Source organism: Ruditapes philippinarum, unplaced genomic scaffold, assembly GCF_026571515.1.
Source record: "Ruditapes philippinarum isolate M1 unplaced genomic scaffold, ASM2657151v2 ctg224_1_1_1_1, whole genome shotgun sequence".
In the NCBI taxonomy this organism is placed as follows: domain Eukaryota; kingdom Metazoa; phylum Mollusca; class Bivalvia; order Venerida; family Veneridae; genus Ruditapes; species Ruditapes philippinarum.
In genome coordinates, this window is record NW_026864086.1 from 335,458 (window position 1) to 363,243 (window position 27,786).

Here is a 27,786-nt window from a genome sequence, read left to right on the forward strand (position 1 = left end):
TAACTTTTGGTTTTTATGTTTTGGGTACAATTTAAAGCAAAATAAACCCAATAAAATACAAAGTCTGCTCTACATGTAGATTATATGAATTTTGATACAAATATAAAATTTACAACCAAACTCTCACATTGGTTTGCAGATCTATTTTGCATACAATTATAGAAAAGTTCTACAATGCCTTCCATAAGCCCCTGCAGATAAGAAAATAACTTGCTGCTGCTAAATATATAACCATACCATTCTTAAAAGTTACTATGGATGAATTTACTGCTAGCTACCTTCAGATTTCCTTTTTCGGCTTTTAATATTAATAAAGTTAGTGAACATCCATTTAAAAACAAGCTGAGTGAAATAGAAAGGCCTAGCTAAAGGTGTTATAGATTAGGCCTAAAATAAAATATTTTGAACTCAATTATTATATAAATTTGATAGAAAAAAAAACATTTTGGAGAAAAAAGACCCTCCAGTTAAAATCCTGAGTGTCAAATTAGGTCTTTTGGAAATTTGAAATGTCAAACAGTCATTTCAAGGGTCAAACGAACACTTTGTACTTGGATTTAAACTTGACAGTAAAATTTTGATATATTTGCAAGATAACTAAAAGCATTTTGATATATTTAGGTATCAAGTGATGACGACTTTGATGTAAAGATTGAAGATGACGATGATGATGACATGGTCGTTAGAAAATCGAAAACCATGAAGAAGAAAGGAAAGAAAATACAGAAACTTCTAGACTCAGGTCAGTGTTGATAGTGAGATATTGAAATATATCACACCGACTACAAAATACTTTTTTTCTCATTGGATGTTTTGATGTCACATGGTGACTCAATATATCCTTTATTAAGTAGCTGAATATATTGAGTGTGACCTATAATGTGTCGGTGTGACGGAAAACCCACTTAAGGTGACAACAGACACTTTCCGTGGTACTCGCATAAATGTCATTTAAACCAACTTATTTCAGTAATAATTGTTATTTATTTAATCTTTGTGCATTAAATGTCGTTGATCATCATAAAAATAACATATTTGAAAATAATGCCTTTGTAAATGATTGAATTTTAATAAAAATCCTAAAATTTTAAATCGTCATATCAAAGTTATTTTTTATTTTTTTGTCATCAAACTTTTGGAAAGTAAACATACTTATAATATCTTGGGAACCGTGTCTCAAATTTTTTCTATCTTTTCTCAAAAAAATATTACGTAACGTCAAACATTTTATGCGACTTTTTTCACCATACATATTACGTAATTATAGATAATTAAATCGCTGATTGAGCAAACAAAAATTCCTGACACGGTTCCCTCCGTAAATGAATTCCCTTTCATGTGCTTTAAACCGCATGTTAATTGCTTGATTATTAAAAGTTATGCCGATTCAAAGTTAGCCCGACCCGCATCAAACGAAGTGTCATAAATCGGCTGTTCTCTCTCGGACCCCTACGTTTCACGCTTAATAATTGCATAATACACAAATATCGCACCAGAGAGGGTCACAAGTTGCGGTAACATACTCTAACAACATTTTATGACCCAGTGACATCTGACCAATTAAAAAGTTGCTGATTAATATCAATTCATTACAGAAATATCTTCAAATCTTAACGTGATTTACCTTCCGTCTGATATCGGTCGCACATGTCACGTGACTTTCGGTAAAATTTGGTGGGGGGGGGGATGGCACGTAGCGGGGTATTTAATTGTTTCACTTTTGAAGTTTATTATTATTATTATTATTATTATCATCGGCATTATTATTATATTACACCAGTGTCACTCTGTCTGTGTATTCGTGTATGAAATTCCGTTAAAATATAAATTAAAATAACAAAAAAATGAGCTTCTGACGGTCTTTTAAAGTCCACGGTAGAACGGGATATTATATATTTTTTCCTCCAAATTGATATAAATGCTTAACATATTTTAATAGAAATAAAAGGTATCACTCGATCATAATGATCTGACCTTCTTGACTTCTATGATCATGAAAATCATCTATGCACGGCATAGAGATCCAGTTTCTACTGGGATATACAATAAATTCCATAATTTGTTCCAGGTTTATTAGTACTGTGTTCGATTTACTGGCGAACAATTTATTCAAAGCATTCACTGATAATATACTCGTATTTTATTATCTTTTTTATTGATTCATAGAGAAATAATCATCCTTAGACAACCCAAAATGGTTTAGAAATTTGTCAGGGACACTTTAAATTACAACAAGTCATATAGGCGTTCACATAGAAAATGTTGTCTGTTTTGTTGTTGTTTTACTTGACATTGTTAGAAAACGAGGTTGAATGTAAAGCAAGCCCTTGAATACGTACAAAAGTCCATAAACTCAATGTAATATCTATCAGATTAACCGGACAGACAAATTATTTTCACACATTATGGATATTTTAGCATCAACCACGTGGTCGTGCGATTTGCCGCTATATATTTATGTTTCATACATTATGTTACGTACATTGGCCGACAATTTCTTATTTTATAAAAAAAAGGCTAAATAAAAGGTAGACGATATTCATAAAAGATGTACGGTATTTGTACGATACATGAATTACGGGTAGTATGGACCAGTATGGACCGGTAATTCACGCATATATGGAACTACCGATTTCCCTCATTGATGCCTCAACAGGGGGCGGAGCGTTATTGATAATTGACAGGTTACGCGAATAGCAGATAAAAATGGTACAGGTACCGTTTTAAAACGTTTAAAAACACATTTTTTGGACTAACTACTTCCAAAATTAAATCACGAATGTGTTCAGAAAAGGTTGATAAATCGACTAAGCAAAAAATCTCATTTTAGGTATTTTCAGTGATAATTGACTCCGTTGTCACCTTAAAAAAAAAAATTAATTCAGAATATATTGGGCAATATAATTATAAATGTAAAAAAAGATGCAAGAATTGTCTATATTTCAGTTTATTATTAAGGTAGTAAGAATGACACTGAACATATCAATACTGCTTTCTTCAGTTTAAATTACTCCAAAATATTTTAGGGTTTTTCTTTATCTATTAAATTTAAGGGTGAAAATTATTCTATAGTTGGGGAAAAATTATACTTTTTAGGAGTGGAATGGGGTCCATTTTCAACCTGAAATTGACCTTAAAAATCACTGGCTAGTGTTTATTTTGATAATGTAAAAGCTGTTAAACTATAAATAAAAGTTTAATATAAATATTGTCGAAACCTTTATAAGGGAAGGGGTGTGGAAATCTGGATTTTTCCCCTACTTGCTTACAAACAGTTATATTTTTGGGCTGTATTTCAAATATTCTTAGGTTTTTGTTTGTTTATTTTTAAGGTGAGAACTGTTTATTCTGGATTTGGAATGGGGCCTTTCCTTTAACAGACTTTCCCTAGCTTTCATATTTTTAAAGTGTTGTCATAATTTATTTGGCTTATATCAAGACAAAACTTGGTCATGGATGTACAGGCTTGCATTTTTATGTACTGGTGTCACTGACTTTTCACTTCCAAATTCAATTCCAGTATTCTATGTATAAAAAACTATTTACTGTTAAATCTTTATAAGATTATGACCGTTTAGTTTGTAAGTTTTTATTACAGATTCAGATGAGGACCCTTTTCCAAAAGACAAAAAGCAAAAAAAATCCAAGAAGAAGCAGACGGTGGTTCATATAGGAGGAGCTGGTATGTTGTTACACTGGAAGCCGGTACAGACTGGAATATCGGGCTCGAGAGTAAATGTTTAAGGTGGTAACAAGGCACTGCGAGCAGTTACTTGAGAGCCAGCTATTCCTGTCTGTTATGGCAGTGAGTGTATGATTATTTTTATTGCTTATTACATACTGATCATAGTGTAACAAAAAAAAAAAATTTTTACCTAGTAATTGGGTACTAGAGTAATTTGCAACTTTTTTCAAACAGTGGGATGATATGATTTTAAAGCACAATACTTTTGAAATGTGGTCAGTCAGAGCAGACTTGTTAAACAACTTGTGTCCCAACATTATATCAAAACTGTGACACTTGTTTAGCCATTTTTAGTCCTTTCCAAGTATGAAAACATTGTCCTTTAGTATGTTGATGAAAATAGCTCTCAAATTATACAAAAATAACCAATTTTGACAGGACTGATTCAAATTATAAATTTTTTTTTACAATTTATATATAAAAAGGTATATTTTTTTATTTTTTATTGGTAATTTGACCTTTTAAGTAGCTGCTATAAAACAAGAAGAGAAATTAAACCCTGTTGTCAGAAAAATGAATATTTCTTACCTTTTAGAAGAATGCATTGAAGAGGAGGTTAAACCAAAGAAAACCTTCCTGGATAATTTTTTAACAAGTCCAAGCCCAAGTAAAACAGCTAAACGCAAGACTGAAGCGGAAAAACAAGAGGTGAAAGGTCAGGAGGTGAAAGTTACGGATTTCTTTGGAAAGTCATCAATACATCGAGTGGAGAGAAAGATTATACATGTTGAGAGAAAACCAGAAAAGGTATAAGTTACAAGTCCTATTATTTCCTGTAAAGTTCTTCTGGAGGGAAAAAAAGAGAAAGCATTGTGAAAACACAAATGTATGTAAACTGTTTTACCAATGTTTATATGAAATTACTAAGAAAGTTACATCACCTGCCTCGAATATCTGACTTGGGGCTAACTGTTTTAGGCGATAGCACTGTTCTGTCCATTCTTTTTTCTTTTGCATATTACATATTGATAATAGTTTGAGAAGATAAAAGTCAGGCTGATATTAATCACAAACTAACAAAGTTTATCAAGGCATGTTTTGCTTTAATAAGCGTCATCAGTTGATATGATAAATAACCTATTATAAGTCTGATATTAAGGAAATTCTAAATAATTATGACCTAGATTAATTCTCAATTCAGAAGGAAGAGAAAAAGGACAGTATAAGCATGGAGGTAGATGACATAGAAATGCACAGTGATGATGAGTTTGAACGAACTTTAGAACTTTTAGATGAAGAGGCAATTACCTGTTCTAAGGTAAATATATGGAGGAATTTGATTACACCAGCCAGGTACTGACCAGAATATCTATCTCAATGGTAACTGTTGACGGCGGTTACCCTCAAGCTAGATCTGCTGGCCTATGATGACAGCCAGTGTTTGATTCCTTTTTGTGTCGCCTTGAAAAGGTGACATATAGGGGTTACTTTCGTCGGCGGCGTCTGTGTCGGCGTCGTTGTCGGCGTCGTCGTCGGCATCCCCTAAAGCTTGTCCGGAGCATAACTCAGTCACTGTAAGTCTGATTGACTTCAAACTTGGTATGCATGCTTCTTTCAATAACCCGAAGTGCAGTGCACAAGGACCGGTACTCTGCAGTTCTTATTTTTTGAGTTATTGCCCTTTGTTAATTTTCATACTTTAATTTTGTCCGGGCCATATCTCTTCAACTAAAAAAGCTATGGACTTGAAACTTCATAGGATGATAGATCTCATTAAGAAGAAGTGCAGTGCATAAGAACCGGTACTCTGCACTTCCTAATTTTTGAGTTATTGCCCTTTGTTAATTTTCATACTTTATTTTTGTCCGGGCCATTTCTCCTAATGTATAAAAGCCATGGACTTGAAACTTCATAGGATGATAGGTCTCATTAAGAAGAAGTGCAGTGCACAAGAACAGGTACTCTGCATTTCTTGTTTTTTGAGTTATTGCCCTTTGTTTATTTTCATACTTTAATTTTGTTCGGGCCATTTCTCCTTAAGTATAAAAGCTATGGACTTGAAACTTCATAGGATGATAGATCACATTAAGAAGAAGTGCAGTGCACAAGAACTGGTACTCTGCATTTCTTAATTTTTGAGTTATGGCCTTTTGTTGATTTTCATACTTAATTTTTGTCCAGGCCATTTCTCCGAAAGTATAAAAGTTATGGACTTGAAACTTCATAGGATGATAGATCTCATTAAGAAAAAGTGCAGTGCATAAGAACTGATACTCTGCATTTCTTATTTTTTGAGTTATTGCCCTTTGTTGATTTTCTTACTTTATTTTTGTCCTGGTCATTTCTCCTCAAGTATGAAAGCTATGGACTTGAAACATCATAGAATGATAGGTCTTATTGATAAGAAATTCAGTGCACAGATATGCTGCTCTGCACTTATTATTTTTTTAGTTATTGCCCTTTGTTGTTTTTCATATTTCATTTTTGTCCTGGCCATTTCTCCTAAACTACATTGTTCACAAGGCGACACATCCGACTCGCGGAGTTCTAGTTCTTGCATTTAACTACAATAATCATAATTGAGAAAGAAATTGTGAACACTAATATTTTCATTTAGCATTTCCCTTTTCTTTTAGAAGTGTAACTTCATTCAAAATGGCAAAATGACATTCTAAGGATGCAATACATTCTTAAAAGACGCATGCACAGGAATGACATCATTTAACGCACGCAAATGGTCTTGTGTAGGTGTAAGATGGGGGGGGGGGGGTTTATCACCAGTGTAAATGAAGAACCCTGTCCAACAGCACCCAGATAATTTCATGCATTTTGGTTGGTGAAGTTAAGCCCTATAATGTTAAAATGCTGAAATAAAAAATCAGAAATTATTCCAGGTCAACCCATTTATACCTGTGTTTGTACATTTCATTAAATGTAAAAATAATGTTGCCTGGAATTTTTGTTAAAGTAGTAATTGTAGAAAAGTTTAGTGTTGTAATACCTGCTAGTTATGCTTTTGTTTATGGTTTTAGAAGACAGAAGACATTAAAGCAGAGAAGAGTGAACCTGTGAAAGAAGAGAAAGGTATGTAATTATCAAGGTTTTTTTTTTATTTCAGAGCTCTTGCAATGCAGTTATATTAATTTGTTAAAAAGCAATGATTTCGCTTTTAAAGAAATATAATTATAGACATAATTCTTTCATAGTATTTTGGAAATATTCGGGGTTGTTTTCTTTCTTTTTTTTTTCAAAATTCAAATAATGATTTTTGCAGCAGATAAATACTGTATACATTTTACAGGATTTTTTTTATCATTTTTTGTCCCCACCAGTATTATTATAGTCATGTTCATGTATGTAAAGGTGTTGGACTGAAAATACCTACCAACTGGATCTATAAAGTCCGGGTCTAAAGGTACATTTTTTTCCAAAGGCTCTTTAAGCTTAAAAAGGTAATATTTTCATTTTTCAAAATTTGATAGGAGGACCTCTTACAGTTTCCAAAATATCATTTATTGACCAAATAGCTGAGCCATCTTTTGCTTCTTTTGCTATTTTGAATTAAGTACAGTTAAAGTGATTTGGTATTTTATATTGATGTCAAAATACTACTTTGTTTACATTTTGCAACCTTTTTAATTTCAGTGATTATTTCACATCTGACACACTTTACTTCCGATGATAAGCTTCTAAACTGTTCTAAATCCACAACTACAACATTTTAAAACACATGTTTGCACATTCTTCAAATAAAAAAAAAAGAATATTTATTTCAGAAGTTTTATTTGCCTTTAAAAAGGGCCATGCTTAGTCTTACTAAAAGTTGCATGTTTGTATTTTCTTTTAAGGGTTTTTAAAGAAAAACCAGTCTGTAAGAAAATTTAGCAAATTTAAAGGGGAAAGCAGTCTTTTGGAAAAACCCCAAAGATAAAAAAACATGGAAATTCTTGTTGCTGTTTAAAACCTGATTAAAAAACGGGGTATGCTGCAATTAATTTAAATGAAAAATATATATTGTTTCAGTGGATATTGATGGTGCCAGCTTTAATTTATAACAGTATGTTTATTGGTCCACATGCATGTAAATTCTTACGCTTGTTTGCCTTTCCAAGTGGAAGAATTGTGACAGAGTTTAATAAATTCCACTTTTTGAAGAAAAACTGAAGCTATTGTCATGGCACATGCCTTGTTGGTGTTGGGTTACCTTTTTGGTTAAGTTTTCAGTTATGGTCATTAACAACAATATTAACTACAGTAACAGTACATTGTATTACATGTTGATTAAATTTTACTTCAGCACTCGCCCAAGAAAGCCAAAATGGAATTTGTTATGCATCGTACTGAGAGAAAAGCGGACAAATCTCCAACAAAGCCAAAGGATTCTCCGACAAAGCCCAAGGAATCTCCGACAAAACCGGAAATGAAAACGCCCCCAAGGAAAACTCCTGAAAAGGGAGATAATAAAACCGGGAGTGCAGAGAAGAAAATCAGCCCAGCAAAAACTGACTCTAATGTAATATTTCTTCTTATCATGAACAAAAAAACAATACTGCAAAGCAATGCATATATTTTGTTATTACATCAATTGCATTTTTACAAGCATATCTTACAGTGACACTAAATGTTTTGTAACTGTATGTTAGTGTTTCAGTGAAAAAATATTTTTTTAAACTGTAATTTTCCACTTGCCCCTCACTGTTGTTTTGAATCCCAACAGGGACTTTGGATTCTTTCATGTGAGGAAGCTATCAAGCTAGCTTACGAAATATCGATGGTTCTACTCAGATGCCTGTTCCTGTCTGAAATAATGCACGGAAGGGCACCTGAGGTCTTCCACCATAAGTAAAACTGGAATGTTGCCCTATGACCTATACTGTGTCGGTGTGACTTAAAACCCAATCAAACAAATAAACTGTGATTTAGATATGTGATGAATAGAATATTATATTTATGTGACTTAATAACTTAATTAGTTAAACTAGTAGACTATAATATTATGCTAACTTGAGACTCTGTAAAATGAAAAATAACTGGTATTGTTTTTAACTGTAATTTGGTTATGTGATAAACAAAATGTTATGTCTGTTTAGCATTATAACTAAATTTATTAAACTTGTCAAAATATTTATCTTGCCACATGGCCGTATAATATAATTTATCAAACTTGTTTAATAAATTCAATATTAAACCAACCCTCATTTCAATGTCATCCGTTTACTTAATTTCAGTAGGGGTGGGAATTTATTATCTAGGATTATTTTTCGTAAATTTTTCTATCATGTAAGCAATGAACAAGGCTTCATGTTTCGAGAGAGGTGAAATTTTAAAATAACTTTTATCATCTTTAAATATTGAGTCATTGAAATAATGAAATTATTTATAGCATTTGTTATAGAATGAGAACAATGTGCAGTCTGACTTGGACTCAAACATTGAACTCTCGAGGAATAACTTTCTTACAGTTGTGTGGATAGAGCTAAGCGGCTGCCTACATCCTTTCTTGCCCATCATTTCTCTACTATGACAACGTTGTTTGTGTGTAAGCATTGTTTATTTAAAATGAGAGGCATACTAATAGTGTTATTTAACATGGTTATTTACAGACTCCAGGCACTAAAGGTACTGGCTACAGGTCCTATTTGAATAGAGCTGGGCCACAGGCTCTAGGCTCTAAGGAAATTCCCGAGGTAAACTGTTTACTTTATCTTACTTTATATAAGGTATGATGGACATTAACAAGCTTTGAGTTTGGAAGTATTTCTAGTAAATTCTAAAGAATTCTTTTGGCACATTTAGCAGTGTCATTTACACTTGCAAACAAAAATTTGATTACAAAGTAAGTGGTACAGGAAAAACCTCAAATTTTGGGTTTTTTTTAGATAGAATTGGATATTTTCTAAAGTTTATTAATTGGTTAAGAGGCCTGTTGAAGTAATATATGTTTTCGCCAATTAATAACTTGAATAAATATTACCCTGTGACTTTGAACCATGACCAGTGAAAACATTCAAGTCTTAAGACATTGTGCAGAATTTTTACCCTGTGTATCCTTAATGTTGATATTGTTATAAATATTTTATTATATCAGGGAGCGGAGAATTGTTTAGAGGGTCTGACATTTGTTATAACTGGTGTACTAGAGTCATTTGAGAGAGATGAATCAAAGAGCATGATAGAGCGGTATGGGGGCAAGGTGACTGGTAATATTAGCAAGAAGACCGACTACCTAGTAGCAGGAAGAGATGCTGGACAAAGTAAAATGACTAAGGTATAGTTATGATATTTTATTTTAAAGTTGTTTTTTTTTTTTTCAAATAAAAAGTATTAAGAACATTAATTCAGAGGCACCATGGAAGGCTTAACTTGTATTCAGGGATTCAACAATATGTTTCGGTACCTATTGTCCTGCAGAACAGGTAGCTGCCAAATTTTATAAGCAGGGTACATGTTTCTATTTATTTACTGCTGCACGTTCTTTCAACTTCTGCTTGAATATACAAGCAAACAAGTGAATTTCTTTATCCTTCGCACTGCAACAAAATAGAATATCTTTTACAATAAACTGGCATGTAAATGCTGGTAACAATCGCAGCATCACAAATAATATATACATCCTTAACCTGCTGAAACTGTGTAATGGATTTGCCCTGCTTTAAATTTGGAATAGTCCATTCAAAGTTTTAGGGATTTTAAATATTAAAATACAAAAATTGAGCTAACAACAGTACAGAGCCTGATCAGACAACACAGAAGTGGAAGGTTGACATGGCTCTATAATGTTGACAAAGGCTAGGAACACTTCGGTTCAAACAGGTAAAGGGTTAAGAGAAGCAAGGGAATACAGCTTAGAAGTAGTTGTATAATTTTTATCTGTATGGACAAGCCCCTTAAAATAACAATAAGACCTTACCAGATTTAAAGCAGGGCAGGTCCAATATTTAAGGTAGTCTTACTTCAATGCTTTCCCGCCAAAAAATTTCTAACATCGGCCAATATTGTAATAAATCGGTCATTTCCAGAATGTTATTTTCCACAATCTTCGATATTGAATCATTTATATTGGGAATTTAGTACATAGAGGATATTGAATAATTGTAAGTTCAATACTGAACTTGTTGAATGAGTTTATTATTATATTATGCGAGCCTCTAGCGAGCATAATATTATTTTATTCAACAGGTTCAATAAATTCAGTAATGAACTTACACAAATTTAATATTCCATTTATCACATACCAAAAATAAAGAAGATTTAAAGTGAAAAAAGTCATTTTCCATTTGACACCCCTATGGTATAATGCTAACATTTAGCTCGTCTTTACACTATATTTGTATAACGCTAATGACATCACATCAAAATATATGCATGGCGGTGCAATACCATTTTTATATGCCCGAAAGGGCATATTATGTTATACCCCCTGGCGTCCGTCTGTCTGTCCGTCCGTACTCACAGGAGAGTAATTATGTGGCTAGAGGGACAATAGGTAACTGTTCTTTCTCTTTGATGTCATTCATTCCGTAATGCTTTTATGTGGCTATTTTCTTTAGTGTGGCTAAAAAGAACAATAGAGAGAACAATAGAGTAGCCACATAATTACTCTCCTGTTAGAACGTCCGTCCGTCCGTCCGTCCGTCTGTCCGTCCGTACGTCCGTCCGTCCGTTAGCAATTTGGTTTCCGGAGCATAACTTAAGTTCCATTTGGCCCACAATGTTAAAACTTCATTAGGATGATTGTCCATATTGGGTAGAAGACCCCTATTGATTTTGGGGTCAAAAAGGTCAAAGGTCAAGGTCACTATTACCTTAAAACTGAAAACGGTTTCCGGAGCATAAACTTAAGTTCCATTTGACCCACAATGTTTAAACTTCATAGGATGATTGTCCATATTGGGCAGAAGAACCCCTATTGATTTTTGGGGTCACAAGGTCAAAGGTCAAGGTCACTATGACCTTGATACTGAAAACAGTTTCCGGAGCATAACTTAAGTTCCAATTGGCCCACAATGTTCAAACTTCATAGGATGATTGTCCATATTGGGTAGAAGACCCCTATTGATTTTGGGGTCAAAAGGTCAAAGGTCAAGGTCACTATTACCTTAAAACTGAAAACGGTTTCCGGAGCATAACTTAAGTTCCATTTGACCCCACAATGTTCAAACTTCATAGGATGATTGTCCATATTGGGAAGAAGACCCCTATTGATTTTGGGGTCACAAGGTCAAAGGTCAAGGTCACTATGACCTTGAATACTGAAAACAGTTTCTGGAGCATAACTTAAGTTCCAATTGGCCCACAATGTTCAAACTTCATAGGATGATTGTCCATATTGGGTAGAAGACCCTATTGATTTTGGGGTCAAAAGGTCAAAGGTCAAGGTCACTATTACCTTATAACTGAGAACAGTTTCCAGAGCATTACTTAAGTTCCATTCGACCCACAATGTTCAAACTTCATAGGATGATTGTCCATATTGGGTAGAAGACCCCTGTTGATTTTGGGGTCAAAAGGTCAAAGGTGAAGGTCACTATTACCCTTGATACTGAAAACAGTTGCCGGAACATATGTTAAGTTCCATTTGGCCCACAATGTTCAAACTTCATAGGATGATTGTCCATATTGGGTAGAAGACCCCTATTGATTTTGGGGTCAAAAGGTCAACGGTTAAGGTCATCCTTACTAAAAAAAAAAATACTTTCGGGCATATAATGCTCCGCCTAGCGGTGCTCTTGTTAGGGAGTTGCAAGAGTGGCATGGGTATGTGATAAATAGCAATAAAGTATGAGTGATTGTAAATAATCTGATGCCCAAGATTTTGCAATAATAATGTGCCGGAAATAACAGATTTGCTACGACATTGGCCGATGTTAGATTTTATTTTTTTTTTGGCCTGAAAGCATTGCAGTAAAAACTTTCCCTTTAAATTGAGATGTTTAAAAGTTATAGAAAAAACGCTATGGAAAAGAAAAAGAACGATATTGTGAAAACATTGAGTTAATCTGTTAAAATTTTTTTAGGGGCTGACATGAAAAAAAAGTTATAAAAGAAGAAAGAACTGTTAGACCCGAAACAGAACAAAGACCAGGAAAGAAAACCAAGTACACCAAAAAAGGCTGAGGAATCTTTTTTAAAAAGGGAGAAAAGTTGTCCAAAACCCGTTGTAAAAAAAGCTGTAAAATACTTTGCTACGCAAATTTTAAAATAAAGAATTGGGGTTGGTAAATTTTTTATATAATTTTGCTAAGGGAACTGGCTTTCCTTTGGTATTGGGGTGAAATGTTTTGGAAACATTGGTAAAAAGTTTTGGGTTTTTTTTAAAATGCATTTGGGCTAGTAACTTGAACTACTAAATTTCCACTCTGAATTTGAATTTTTTTCCTACCCAAGAAAAACTACAATATTTTTTGCTGTCTGGCCAGTGTTTATTTTTGACCACAGGTCAAATGTTGATCACCATTTTCTATTCATCCATTAAATCATTTAATAGAAGTCAGTTCTAAACAAAGAGATCTAAAAAACCAGCTAGTTCTAAACAAATTCTAAACAAAGAAGTTTAAAAAACCATTCAGTTCTTAACTAAGAAGTTTAAAAACTAGTCCGTTCTAAAAAAGGTTTAAAAACCTGTAAGTTCTAAACAGAGGTATAAAAACAGCTCTAAAAATGGTTTAAAAAATGTAAAAAAAAACACAAGATCATTTTTTTGTTGTAAGAAAAGATCATATCTATTTTATAAAAAAAAAAAAAACCTGCAAAGTTTCAATTACAGGAGAATTCTATGAATAAAACACCAAGTGGGAAATTAGATTCTTTTAAAAGAGACAATACTACAGAATCTGAAAGTGTTAGTAGATTACAAAGTTCATCATCTAGGTCGAATAGCCAGTCAGAATCAACTAGTCATGACCAATCAGTGAACAGAAATAAAATTCACACAGACAATCCTCAGTCCTCGTTACTGTGGGTCGACAAATATAAACCAACTCAGATGAAGCAGATAATTGGTCAAACTGGTGATAAAAGTAACGCTAAGAAATTACTTCATTGGTTAAATAACTGGCATAAAAACCAGTCAGCCGGGGTTAAACCAGTGACGGGAAAGTTTTTTGGACGTGGTGGAAGTGATGACGGGGCGGGATTTAAAGCAGCGTTGCTGTCGGGGCCTCCAGGTATAGGAAAAACAACAACGGCAACAATTGTGTGTAAAGTGAGTAGGTTTGGTTTCTCTTGTTTATTTTGGACTCTGATACAGGATGATTCCGCCTCGTTCTACATAGTATAAATATCCCCTCTGATATTTTTGCGGCTAGGGAAATATTAAAGGAAGCCATCCTTTAAAGTTTGGGAGAAAATAACCTGATATTTTTGCAAAAGGGGAAGAAAAAACTATCATATAGATTTACTCAATGAAAGACCGAAAAGAGTCCTCGATTATAAAGAAGCTTCAATATATGAGCAATATACATGTATCTCTATGCCAGATATGCATGAATAATTTAACTTTGAATCAACATCATTACACAACATATTTGAAAACAACAGGAAGTGAAGTGCGATATCAGCAAAAGATCTTTTGATAAAAACATTTTACAAACTTGATGAAAAATTGATAATTTATATGAAAAGAGAACAAAAACAAGAATTGATTTTTACTTATAAAAGGTGAATTGATCATTATGCATAAACTGTCTAAACTTCAATGTTTTATTTTCAATGTATAATTGAACATGACTTTTTGTTTTCTTTAACATTGATTCAAATAAGAGATTTATCCATTTATATCTGTGTTTTGAAATCAATTTTATTTTCATTCAAATTTGTTGTGTTATTTGATTATTTTTCGATTTTCTTCTTTATCTCACAGGAAGCTGGCTTTTCTTTTGTTGAATTGAATGCCTCTGATACAAGGAATGCTAAAAGTTTAAAGGAGGTTGTGTCTCAGTCTGTAGGTAACACAAGTATAGTAGACTACATTGGATCTGGCTCATCGACCACACACGGACTCAAACATTGTTTGATAATGGACGAGGTGGATGGTATGAGCGGGAATGAGGACCGTGGAGGCGTACAGGTTAGTGTGGCATTTGTTTCTTGTCTAAATGTCTGAATAGTGAATTTGATTTTTGCCTTAATTCCTGGAATAAGTGAATTAGATTCTTGTCTAGATTTCAGGAATTAGTGAATTTGTTTCTTGTCTAAATTTTAGGAATTAGTGAATTTGTTTCTTGTCTAAATTTCAGGAATTAGTGAATTTGTTTCTTGTCTAAATTTTAGGAATTAGTGAATTTGTTTTTTGTTTAAATTTCAGGAATAAGTGAATTTGTTTCTTGTCTAAATTTTAGGAATTAGTGAATTTGTTTTTTTGTTTAAATTTCAGGAATAAGTGAATTTGTTTCTTGTCTAAATTTCAGGAATTAGTGAATTTGTTTCTTGTCTAAATTTCAGGAATTAGTGAATTTGTTTCTTGTCTAAAATTTTAGGAATTAGTGAATTTGTTTTTTGTTTAAATTTTAGGAATTAGTGAATTTGTTTCTTGTCTAAATTTCAGGAATTAGTGAATTTGTTTTTTGTTTAAATTTCAGGAATAAGTGAATTTGCTTCTTGTCTAAAATTTTAGGAATTAGTGAATTTGTTTTTTGTTTAAATTTCAGGAATAAGTGAATTTGTTTCTTGTCTAAATTTCAGGAATTAGTGAATTTGATTAAGAACACAAAAATTCCAATAATCACAATGTGTAATGACAGAAACCATCAAAAAATGAGAACTCTATCAAACCATTGTTTTGATCTGCGATTTCAACGACCCAGGGTGGAACAAATTAAAGTAGGTGTTTTATTTTTTTTATATAACAAATTTTAGTTTTTTTTTATACTTTAAAAATTTCTTTTTAATGTTTCTCCGTTCAATGTTTTGCCATTCAAACTTATTTTATTACTTAAATGAAGCTAGAAAAGTAATATATAGTTTTTTATTTAGAGCTTTTTCTTTGTTCACAAATTTTGTATCTGTGTGTAACACCTTTTTTTCTGTCCTTAGGCTGCTGTGATGTCTATAGCTTTTAAAGAGGGTCTGAAAATTCCCCCTCCAGCTGTTAATGAAATTATACTGGCAGCTAATCAGGATATGAGACAGGTAATTACTGTTATACAAGGTAACATTCTACATATTGTGCTATTGCTATTGTAAAACATCGGTAGTTTACCCTCAGTCAGTGGCCAGGTGGTTAAAATCACTTTCCCTTCACTGATGTTGGTTCGAATCCTTTCAGGGGCTTTGGATTCTTGAGTGGCCATTGGCCAAGTAGTTAAAGATACCTGCTTCAAATCACTTCCCTTCACTGTTTTGAGTTCATATCTTGTAAGGGGCTTTCATATGAGGATGCTATCCAGCTTACTTATGGAAAGTTGGTGATTCTACTGTGGTGCCTATTTGTTCCTCTGGGCACTTGAGGTCTTCTTGTAAAGCTGGAAAGTCCTCACATGACCTTAGTGGTTGCTAATATGAATTGTTTTTCCCCCACTGCTGAAAGTTTAAACTATGCAGGGCCTTTTTTCACTGTATGACAGGTCCCTTCATATTTAGAAGAAGGTCCCTTCACAATTCAAAAAATTCCAGCTTCCATTCCAATGAAGTGCCACTTTCACAATAAAGATGTCTTTGATTGCTGCCACCAAACAGTATTACAACTAAATTAAATACAATCAAAGCTATCTTAACATATTATGTTGAAATGTTATATCTCGTGCAAAAGTTTTATTTTTATCAAATAAAATAATTCTTCATCCAGCACAACTTCAAGTAAAGCTACTGACATGTTTTTTAAATGTTATAAAAATTATATTTGCCATTTTTTGGAAGGAAAAAAAATTGTTTCGGGTCAAAATGTGCCTTTAAAGAAATAATACTTAACTGTTAAAATTTCAAGAATAAATTAATATTTTTTCCTTCATAAAGCAAATAGGGACAGGCACCTTAACAATTTAGGGTAAGAAAGCCTTATAATTCCAAGATAGACTGATGAATTCTTCCATGTGAGATAGTTAACTGGTTAACTTACTAGCTGAAAGTTCTATACAGGTCAAACAATTTATGATCGCTGCATTGTTGTCATCATGCAGAAAATTTAATGTAGCCCATTATTCAATCATTTGAAAAGTTATAAACATGAAACTTGGAATACTTGTTTATTATGACAAAGTGCAGTTGTTATGATAAGAGGTATACTTTTAAAGGTTATCAGGGTTTCCATTGACTCACATTTCCTGCGTCCTTGACGCTAAAATATAAACTAAGGACCCGCAATTACTTATTGCCTGCGTCCTCAGGGACGCAAATCTGTAAATCCTGTTTTGAAAGATCTTTCCGTTTTTAAAAGGAAATTGCGTAAATTTGTAGACGGGTTTATATTGTATACAACAGAGTTATCTTTCTTTCAATAAAAAATCTGTTCAATGCCGAATAAAACGGCGCATGATTGAATTTAGAACTACATTCGAAATGGGTAGCAGTCTACCTCGTTGCTAGGCATTTTATAAAGATGTCGGCTGCGGCAAAAAATCCCGAAGTTTTAATGAAAAAAGCTAGACAATATCTATAACTAATACCTATCTTTTAAACTTATTCATGATAGGGACCCTCTTAATATTCCATGGGACCCTCATATTTTAGGAACATGAGTCCCTGGGACCCCTAGATAAAAAATCCTAGCAGAAATCCTGGGTTATATCTTTGGAGTTCTACCCCTTTTAAACTTCAAATTTTTGTAAAAATTTGGTTGCTTTTAACAGGAGAGTGTAAATACTGCATGTGGTGCTCTTGTTTTATTACAGGTAATACATAATTTGTCCATGTGGACTGCAGCAGACAAGGTGATAACTTATGATCAAGTCAAGACTGATGCACAGCATGCCAAGAAAGACATGAAAATTGTAAGCAGATTTTTCTTACCTTCTCAAAGAAATAAATAAGTTTTATTTAACCAAACGTTAACTCTTTGAGTGTGATAAATTTACAAGAGACATAAAAGTATTTCAGTGAAGTCTCTTTAATCCTCTTCCGCAAGGCATGGTGGGGATTATATAGGAATTCAGAGTACAAGTTCAAGGTTACCCACAAGTTAACGTCATGCCCCCCAGAGGTCAAGGTTATATGTTCGTCATTGAAGATTTTAAATAACTGGCACAAATAATCACTATCATGGGACCATGTGATTATGATATGCATGGCACAACATTAAGGTCAGACAGTTGGTTAAATTCAGAAATTATGAGATTAATAGAGAATTAATGGTTCATAGAAAGCCTGTTAGGTGGGCCTATCACCAAGTTTTGACCAAAATTTTGAATAAATCAGCATAAAAACACAATCATTTGTTTTGGTAGAGTTTCATTGTATACATGTATAAGATTTTTAAGTGAATATTGAACATACAAGTATCTCATTTAGAAATGGGAATGTTGAAATTTCCACGTAGGCACTGACATCATTCTCATAGAATCACCGGTGTGAAATGACTTACATGTCACTGGAACATTTTTAAGTGTCTCATCTTAAAGCATGAAATTTTTCCTAAAATGTGATAAGTAAAAGGTAATCAGATTGTTTCTTGTAAAAGAGGAGTTAAACATTGTGGGAAAAGAGATACTCAGGAACTTGGCAAATGTGAGGGTTTTATTCCCCATCTTATCCAGGGTACGAACTGATACAGTTACAATTTGGTAAATGTATCAATAAAAAGTGCAGCATGTTGATTACTCTTTTGTGCACTTTGAAGCCATTATAGTTAAACTTTGTATCCTGGCATTAGATAAGAATATATCCCAGAATTATATGGGAAAGTCCACAATTACTGAGTTTTTGAATTGTCTCAACTGTCTTTTTGTATAAGTTTTAAAACTGATATTCAGTGTTAAATTAGCCTATGTTTGGTATTTTGTTTTTGTGGGCTTTTTATGCACCCACAAAGTGGGGGGCATATAACATTGCACTTGTCCGTCTGTCCGTCCGTACATCCCGAAATCTTGTGAACGCAACTCCTCTTAAACCGGATGGCAGATTTTGCTTAAACTTCCAGGGATGAACAACCTTAATGTGTAGATGGTAGTTAAGGAAGGAATTTTTGCTGCGACCAAGTTTAACAGAATTATGGCACTTTGTTGATTTTTTCACTATATACTATGTAGAAATTTTGTGAACGCAACTATTCTTAAACCGGATGGCAGATTTTGCTTAAACTTCCAGGGATGAACAACCTTAATGTGTAGATGGCATCAAAGGAAGGAATTTTTGCTGCGACCAAATTTAACAGAATTATGGCCCTTTGTTGATTTTTTCACTATATACCATATATATGTTGTCAGTGGGGGCATCCGTGTCCTTTGGACACAGTTCTAGTTTTGTGTGTATTATAATTGTTTGTTTATTTGCTTATATATTTTTTTCAATTTGCAGGGACCATTTGATGTTTGTCGTAAAGTATTTGTAGGTGGTGAGGAGACAAATAAGATGACCATAAATGATAAATCAGATTTGTTCTTCCATGACTACAACATAGCGCCATTGTTTGTACAGGAGAACTATATACATGTTATACCATATGCAGCGAGGTAATGTATATTGTGTAGTCAGATTAACACACTAAACCCACTGGTTGAGACTGATTTCATCCACGCAACCGCTGTAGGCCAAGTTCATCGGGCTCATTCATGCTGTCTTATAATGATATGCACTGTTTGCCATTCAGTCATATTTGGAATTTTGCCTGAACAGTAATTAATGCTATTATCCAGATTGAAAGAACGAGAAGTCTATTTGACATATTCAGTGTTAAGATTTTTTGGATGGTTTAATGCAATTAGGGATTTTATATCACAGTTTTCTATTTGAACCCTTAGTGCTGTTTCAAGCATTTATAAAGGGTTGCTGTGACTAAGTATTAGGAATTATACTCCTTTCAACCAATGGTCAATAGATGATTTATGAAGTTATTATATGACACCAGTTAGTTCCTGAATGTAGACTCGATTATTTCAGTTGGATTTTAAAGCAGCATCCCACCAGATTCATGCTAATTTTCAGGAAAATTTTTCGAATATATTAATCAGTAAAGTATTGTCAAGTGAACAAAGAAAGTCATTTACACATTGCAAACAGTACTTAAAATCTATGAAAATTACGAAAAATGCAAAAATAGAACTTTCTGCTTTAGTCACAGAGTAGAAATATTGTTATATTTTCTTACATTCTTAGTACATTTTTTCTCAAAAATTGATCTTCTTGAAATATTTTGGCTCATCTGGAGGCATGCAGCTCAAGGCAGTCTTCACAAAGTAGTTTAAATAAGTAGAAGTTTGAACTAATAAATGTTGTTTCATATCTTCTAGGGGTAGTGCAAGTCGTCATTTATCGTTGTTGGCTAGGTCAGCTGATGCACTATGTGTTGGTGATGTCTGTGAAAGGAGAATCCGCACAAGTCAAAGCTGGGGTCTTTTACCTTTAGAGGTCTGTCCTATATATTATATCTTGTCACCAGTTAATGAATATGTTGTTTGGCGAGGAAATTGGTTGTTAAGCAAAAAAAAGAGCAGTAAATTATTGTCTGCTTTTTATTTTCTTAATGGCTGTGATGTTTTTCAGCATATGCAAAGCCCCAGACTTACTTGTGGATTAAAGGAAAGCTTATAATAGTACATCCAGTGTTACCATGATAAATAGCAGTCATGACCAAGTAAAGGTTGTTGACTACAAACTACTTACCCCAAATCCCATCAGGGATTTAGGATTTATTCATGTGACGAAGCTATCTAGCTAGCTTTCAAAATGTTAAAGAGGTTGTACTCGGGTGCTGATTTATGCCTGACATATTGCACAGAGGGGCACCTGAGCTCTTCCTCCATCAGTTAAGCTGGAAAGTCACCATATGATCTTTACTGTTTTGGTTCGATATAATATCCAATCAATAAAAAATAAAAAAATTATAACGATAATTGGTGAAGATGAAACTATAAGAATGTTATTTAATGGTGTTCTGTACAATACAAATTTGGAAATTGTACTTAAATAAACAAAACCTGTAACTACTTGGTTTGTCAAGCCTTGTACTGGTCAAAGTATATTTCTTATCTGTATAGTGCACTGTTGATTAACATTTTAATTCATTAAATGAGTTATTCCAGTTCTGTAGTTTTATTAAACATCCCAATGCTATAATATTTATTCCTTAATATGGTAAATAGGAAATATTATTCTCTGCCACTTTGTAAAGTAACCTAACTTTGATATATAATTGTTGAAATAACTTAACATTGATATATATTTACATAAAAAATGTTGTATATGTATTATACCAGGCAATGTATGCTAGTGTGTTACCGGGAGAATATATGAGGGGCAACATCACTCAGATGATCTCGTTCCCAAGTTGGCTTGGTAAAAACTCTACAACAGGGAAAAATGAAAGAATTTTACAAGAATTAAGGACGCACATGAGGCTTCAGTAAGTTGATAAATTGATTTTTATCCTACACCTATAAAATGTGAAGTGTGATATTTGTCATTGATGGTGCCCTTCTTTGTCTCACATCATATATTTAAATTAGTTATAAATATTCTTTATATAATCAATGCTTTAAATTGTCTTTAATTTTTTCTTCCTTTCTTTTTTTTACTGTTTTAAGTATATGGAAAAACTTGGACTGTTCATTTGCATTTTTTCAGGATATCGGGGGATAAGAAAAGTTTGAACCTAGATTATCTCCCATTTCTACGTCAGTCCCTCACTGAACCTTTAGTAAAGAAGGAGGCAGAGGGTGTACCAGATGTAATTAAGTTATTGGATGATTATGACATTGTTAAAGATGATTTTGATAACATTATGGATATTACAAAATGGCCAAATAGTAAAGATCCTTTAAGTCAACTTAGTACAAAGGTGAGACTGATTTATATTTGCTTAATTTTTCACAATTTTGTGCCAAATATTGGAACATGGTGTTCTATATTTGCTTTTTCCTGTATAGGTTACTGCACTTTTCACATGACAGGTAGTTCACTGTTCATATGACAGGATATGAATGATATTGCATTGCTAACACTGCAGATAGTAACAGATATTGTACTGTTCATTTGACAAATACTGCACTAGTCATATAACATATACTGCATGTTAAGATGACAAATACTGCTTTAGTCATAAGACAGGTACTGCACTTTCTATATGACAGATATTGCACTAGACAGGGTCAAATATTGCTCAATTGATGTGGCAAATTCTGTACTTTTTTGATGTGACAGATACCGTTATTGCACTAGTCAGATAATGAACTGTTCACATGGCAAATATTGCAATATTAACATGGCAGATACTGTACTAATATGACATATTGCACTAGTCATGTGTCAGATATAGATTGCACTGTTTGAATGACAAATATTGCAATATTAACACAGCAGATACTGTACTAATATGACATATTGCACTAGTCATGTGTCAGATATAGATTGCACTGTTTGAATGACAAATATTGCAATATTAACACGCAGATACTGTACTAATATGACATATTACACAAGTCATGTGTCAGATATAGCACTGTTCGAATGGTAACTATTGTAATATAAACGTGGAAGATACTGAACTTTAAATGTAACAAATATTGCTCTGTTCATGTGGCATATGTTGTACTCTTTTACCAAATACTGTTACATTGATGTAACAGGTTGAAAAATTATTGTTCTTTTAAGTTTATTTAGATCAATCAAAAAAATCAAATTAAACCTTTATTATAAATGATAATGAATTATCTTTCAAATTGATGTAAAATCAATTTGAATAATAAGTAATCTTATTTTCATAAGTGTCAATTGTTTATTTTTTTTTTGGATATAGACAAAATCAGCATTTACCCGTACTTACAATAAAGAAGTGCATATGACACCATACTCAACGGGAGTGGCTACAAAGAAGAAAAGAGGAGGAGGTGGAGCTAGCACAGATGAGCTGGATTTGCTGGGTGAAGGGGAGGAAGGAGGCGGGGCTAATGAGGAAGAGGAGGAGGAAGATAAAGATGATTTAGAAACAGATACTATGATAAAAGTAAGATAAAGGGGTTTTTTTGGGGTGGTGGGGGGAAGATTGATGTCAGACTTGTAAACAGAGAAATTCTTAAAAGCCAGGTTGAATTATGTATCATGATGAATTCAAAACTCAATTTTAGGACAGATAACTTCAAAGTAGACGAAATTAAGAGGGAGAAAATAAATATAAATTTTTTTTAAAATTAAAATGTTAATTTTAGCAGCATATGGCATTTGGCCATCATTTGTGCATGAAAGATAATCATGGTGTTATGAATTTCCATTTACATAAACATATGTTAAAATCGTTGACAAATGCCTGTACTAAACTTAACACTTAAATGCACGTTATGCCTCAGAATTTATTTTAATGATGGTTTTTGAGAAATGTAAGATGCTTGTAAACTGAAAAAATAGCAGTAAATGTGAAATAATTTGTCATACAAAATACTTATTCACTGTAATTGTGCTTAATGCCAAAAGCAATATATGAATAAAGATGGTTCCAGTAATTGGCAAATGAGTAACTTTTTGGATATTATAAAAGTTTACCAAAATTAAAAAGCTTTTGAGAAATAAATGTGGCATGATGAACCTTTAATAAAATTGAAAAACAAAGGGTTTAACGCTCCTTGATAACAATGTCTTCTAGGTGACATAATAATTGATCTCAGTGAAAGACTTGGATGTTTCTAAATTCAAAATTTTATATATATGTTGAATTCTGCTTCAGCCGTTGGTAGGGGGCTTGGACAATGACTTGCATTTTCAAGTACTGTCCATGAACAGGCTCAATCAAACTTAGCCTGCAACATTTTCAATGATGTCATTATGGGCGTTCTTTAGGGATTCCAGTTTTATATGCCCGAAAAAATTTCGGGCATATTATGTTTTACTGCCTTGCGTCTGTCCTTCCGTCTGTCTATTAGCAATTTGGTTTCCCAAGCATAACTTAAGTTCCATTTGGCCAACAATATTCAAACTTTATAGGATATTTGTCCATATTGGGTAGAAGACCCCTATTGATTTTGGGGTCAAAGGTCAAGGTCACTATTACCTAAAATCTGAAAACAAGTTTCCGGAGCATAACTTAAGTTCTATTTGGCCCACAATATTCAACTTTATAGGATGATTGTCCATATTGGGTAGAAGACCCCTATTGATTTTGGGGTCACAAAGTCAAAGGTCAAGGTCATTATTACTTTAAAACTGAAAACAGTTTCCAGAACATAACTTAAGTTCCATTTGGCCCACAGTGTTCAAACTTCATAGGATGATTGTCCTTATTGGGTAGAACACCCCTTTTGATTTTGGGATCACAAGGTCAGAGGTCAAGGTCACTATTATTTTAAAACTGAAAACAGTTTCTGGAGAATAACTTAAATTCCATTTGGCCCACAATATTCAAACTTAATAGGATGATTGCTATTTGAAGGAGGTAATACTTTATTTTATTCTCGTGTCTTACAAATGTTTCATCCTTACTAAAAAAAAATAAGAAACACTTTCGGGCATATAATGCTCTGTCTAGCGGTGCTCTTGTTCTCTATATTGTTGCTCATGTGACATAAATGATCTAAAAATACATGTTACAAAAATTGTCCAAAAAAAAGAGATAGTAGCTTCATGTTTATCATTCTGCCTTGCATTAGTCAATATTTACTAACTCATTAATGTTTGTAATCCTTATGATAATGTAAAAAATTTTCAAAAATGACTTTTTTCCTCTCTGAAATGCAAAAAATAATCTTCAAAAATAAAATGATTGTTTCATTATTTGTTTATGCTTTTTTTTTATCACAGAAGAAAACAAAAGCCGCATCTTCTACAAGTGGTAAAGGCAAAGGAAAGGGTCCTGCAAAAGGAAAAGGGGAGTCAAAGGCCAAGGGAAAAGGAAAAGGAAAATCATGACAGAAAAAAAGACTTTGAAATGGTTAGATTGAAAATAAAAAATTTAAGGACAGAATTTGAAATAAGTGGCATGGTTAAACAGTGGAAAATATGGAAAACCTTTTAAAACATATCATTTGTCACCTATGGATATCACTCGTTGATAAACCATGGCATTACCGAGTTGATCAACAATCCTAATGTGGAAATTTCTGGGCTTGATTGTCAAATAAAATTGGAACCAAACAGATGAGATTGAAACACAGGAAATAACATTGGAAAGATTCAGATAACATTTGAATTAATTAAATAACATTGGAAAGAAGCAAATAACACTGGAAAGAAGCAAATAACATTGGAAACGAAGCAAGTAACATTGGAATGAAACAAATAACATTTGAATGAAACAAGTAACATTTGAATGAAACAAATAACATTGGAATGAAACAAATAACATTGGAATGAAATAAATAACATTGGAATGAAACAAATAACATTGGAACAAAGCAAGTCACATTTGAATGAAACAAATAACATTAGAGCAATGCAAATAGCATTGGAAGGGAAAAAAACTTGCACAATCAACCTCATTATTTTCATTAGCTCAAATTATTGATATAAAACATAGAACATTTTAATCTAGTCCATTATTTTGATGCTATGACATCTTGGTTGTGCCAGGTAGTTAATTGGTTTGAGTGACCAATATAGGAAAGGGAATAAATAAGCCACTGATAAAAAAAATCATGATAATTAGCCAAGTTTGACTTTCAACCCATATAATGTCAATGTTTCTTGTTGTGTTTATTAAACCAAGTAAATATATTGCTAATATAGCAATTTTCTTGGTATATTAGTAACTGTATTGCTTGTATTTATAGTGCTGATTGAAAGGCAATATCTGCTGATGCATTTGATTCAATAAATGTATTAGTAAATGTAATTCGTTTTTGTATTTTCTCATTTCTATCACAGATGGTTATGTGAACATGTCTACTCGAGACTTAAAATATCTTCCCTCTGTATTTAATACAATCGGCTCAAAATACAATTACTTGACAACACAAAAAACATTCAGCATATCACTCGTAATAAACATATGGCCGAGTGGTTAAGGTCGTTGACTTCAAACCACTTGCCCTCACAGCTGTGGGTTCGAATCCCGACAGGGACTTTGAATTCTTTCATGTGAGGGAGCTATCCAGCTAGCTTACGGAACGTCAGTGTTTCTACTCGGTTGCCCGTTCGTGCCTGAAATAATGCACGGAGGAGCACCCGAGATCTTCCTCTACCAGTAAGCTGGAACGTCCACATATGACCTATACTGTGTCGGTGTGACCTAAAACTTAAACAAACAAATATAAGCATAATTTGTCCTTGATCGAATCCTACCTACGAAAGGTATATGTTCTTGGTTGCTTTACCAACGGCAAAGTAGCTGTAGTACCAGCAGGTCTGTCTCTTCACCAATTACGTAGGTGTCATAGTTTGACAGAAACCACCGCCGTCCATACAATGAGAAAAGTTGATATATAAGTAGGCATACAAATCAGAGATGAATTTTGTAAGTAATGAAAATTCAAAAATAACATATACGATTGACAAAGGTTACTGATATATCATTTATTTATACATCTAACTTGACTTCTGTATATACGTGTATATAAATTTCAGTACTAAGCGAGTTAAACAAGTCCTGGCTGAAGTATACCAGTTTTACAAATAGTTTTGTCATGACATAATTATATAACATTCTAAAAAAAAAATATGAAACTAGAATTGATATTTAAATGGTAACTATAAAATTAAGATATATACGTGAATCATAAAAAAAGGTCGAAACCATACACAAGTCATCATCTTAAGATTGCAACAAACATGTCATAACGGTGCCTAAACCTTGTTACTTTTTGCTATTTGCATGGACAGAAAACTGATACAAATTTACAAATAACGATCCAGATTTTCATCGGTTTTACTATCGAAAACATTTTTATAACTATTTTGTTAAAAGGAGTGAATGTGTGTAGGAATATGTTTTTAGAAGTGCTGCACGTTAAGTGTGAGATAAGCCCATGTGAGATAAGATTTTCCAACACCGCTATTTTTAGTAACATTTACGGATTTTTCTATCTGGTTAGTGAGAAAAAGGCTTCCCGCCCCGATGCAAATGTGTGCTTGCTGCTGATCAAATTTTAGCAACAATTTCATCATTTTGTTTTCGTCTTTTGTTTCTTTCACGCCTGAGATCCTGATATTGTTGCGACGTGAATATTGTTCATGTTCATCAAGAGTAAGTTTAAATGACTGTTAGAAAGATTGAACTTGTTCACGCAAATCTTTGATGATCCTTAGCCAATTCACTTTTTGCAACTTATGTAGCTACAATTCTAGACGCCAGCTTTTTATTTACACCAGAAACAGTTTTATAAACTAAAGATTCGATCTGACATTTGAGTGTTATGACTAGGTGATTTGAAAGTTTTTCCATTTCTTTTTCTTCTAGTTTAAAAAGGAACCGGATTTTTCTTATTTGAAATTTCAGTTTCATCAGTAATACTGGGAAGACTCATTTCTTTAATTACGTTTGTTTTATTTGTCTTAGAAACAATTCCATCAATTTATGAGCTAAGTTCTCTTTTGTTGGGTTGTGATGAAACTGGAGTATTAATGCTCGTTATATAGAGGATATTGAACGAGTGTAAGTTTAATACTGAATTTATTGTAAAAGTTGAGAAAAAATATATTATGAGCATTATATCATTTTATTCAACGAGTTCAATAAATTCAGTAATGAACATGCACGAATTTATTTAATTAATATTCTATTTATAACATACCAAAATTTTTAATATAAAGACCGTTTGAAGTGATAAAAAATCAGTTTTTATTGACACGCCTATAGTATAACACTAATATTTAGCGCGTCTTAAAGCTATGCAATACCATTTTTACGGAGTCGCAAAATCGGCACGGGTATGTGATAAATTGACATAATGACGTGATGATTTTAGGACAATCTCAAATGCTGAACTTTCCAGTGTTTACAGTTTTATGTAAATTGGCTAACTTGTTATGCTACACTGTGATAATACATAGTCACTGGTTGACCTGGTTTGCACAAAAGAACACATGGTTAT

General features: G+C 33.0%; 1 protein-coding gene across 1 annotated transcript in view; it reads left to right on the plus strand.

The window, feature by feature from the left end:
• LOC132724381 (replication factor C subunit 1-like) overlaps positions 1 to 25,589 on the plus strand; it is a 28,215-nt gene extending 2,626 nt beyond the window's left edge. Inside the window, exons 3-23 of the mRNA XM_060709233.1 lie at positions 622 to 742; positions 3,599 to 3,682; positions 4,281 to 4,492; positions 4,887 to 5,003; positions 6,718 to 6,769; positions 7,534 to 7,556; positions 7,983 to 8,198; positions 9,289 to 9,372; positions 9,774 to 9,958; positions 10,411 to 10,444; positions 13,452 to 13,889; positions 14,547 to 14,753; positions 15,368 to 15,505; positions 15,719 to 15,814; positions 17,512 to 17,610; positions 19,133 to 19,287; positions 20,065 to 20,182; positions 21,031 to 21,176; positions 21,398 to 21,611; positions 22,569 to 22,775; positions 24,560 to 25,589. Of these exons, the coding sequence (XP_060565216.1) occupies positions 622 to 742; positions 3,599 to 3,682; positions 4,281 to 4,492; positions 4,887 to 5,003; positions 6,718 to 6,769; positions 7,534 to 7,556; positions 7,983 to 8,198; positions 9,289 to 9,372; positions 9,774 to 9,958; positions 10,411 to 10,444; positions 13,452 to 13,889; positions 14,547 to 14,753; positions 15,368 to 15,505; positions 15,719 to 15,814; positions 17,512 to 17,610; positions 19,133 to 19,287; positions 20,065 to 20,182; positions 21,031 to 21,176; positions 21,398 to 21,611; positions 22,569 to 22,775; positions 24,560 to 24,667 (3,054 nt within the window). The 3' untranslated portion in view covers positions 24,668 to 25,589. The remainder of the gene's footprint in view (positions 1 to 621; positions 743 to 3,598; positions 3,683 to 4,280; positions 4,493 to 4,886; positions 5,004 to 6,717; positions 6,770 to 7,533; positions 7,557 to 7,982; positions 8,199 to 9,288; positions 9,373 to 9,773; positions 9,959 to 10,410; positions 10,445 to 13,451; positions 13,890 to 14,546; positions 14,754 to 15,367; positions 15,506 to 15,718; positions 15,815 to 17,511; positions 17,611 to 19,132; positions 19,288 to 20,064; positions 20,183 to 21,030; positions 21,177 to 21,397; positions 21,612 to 22,568; positions 22,776 to 24,559) is intronic.
• The last annotated feature ends 2,197 nt before the right edge of the window (positions 25,590 to 27,786 follow it).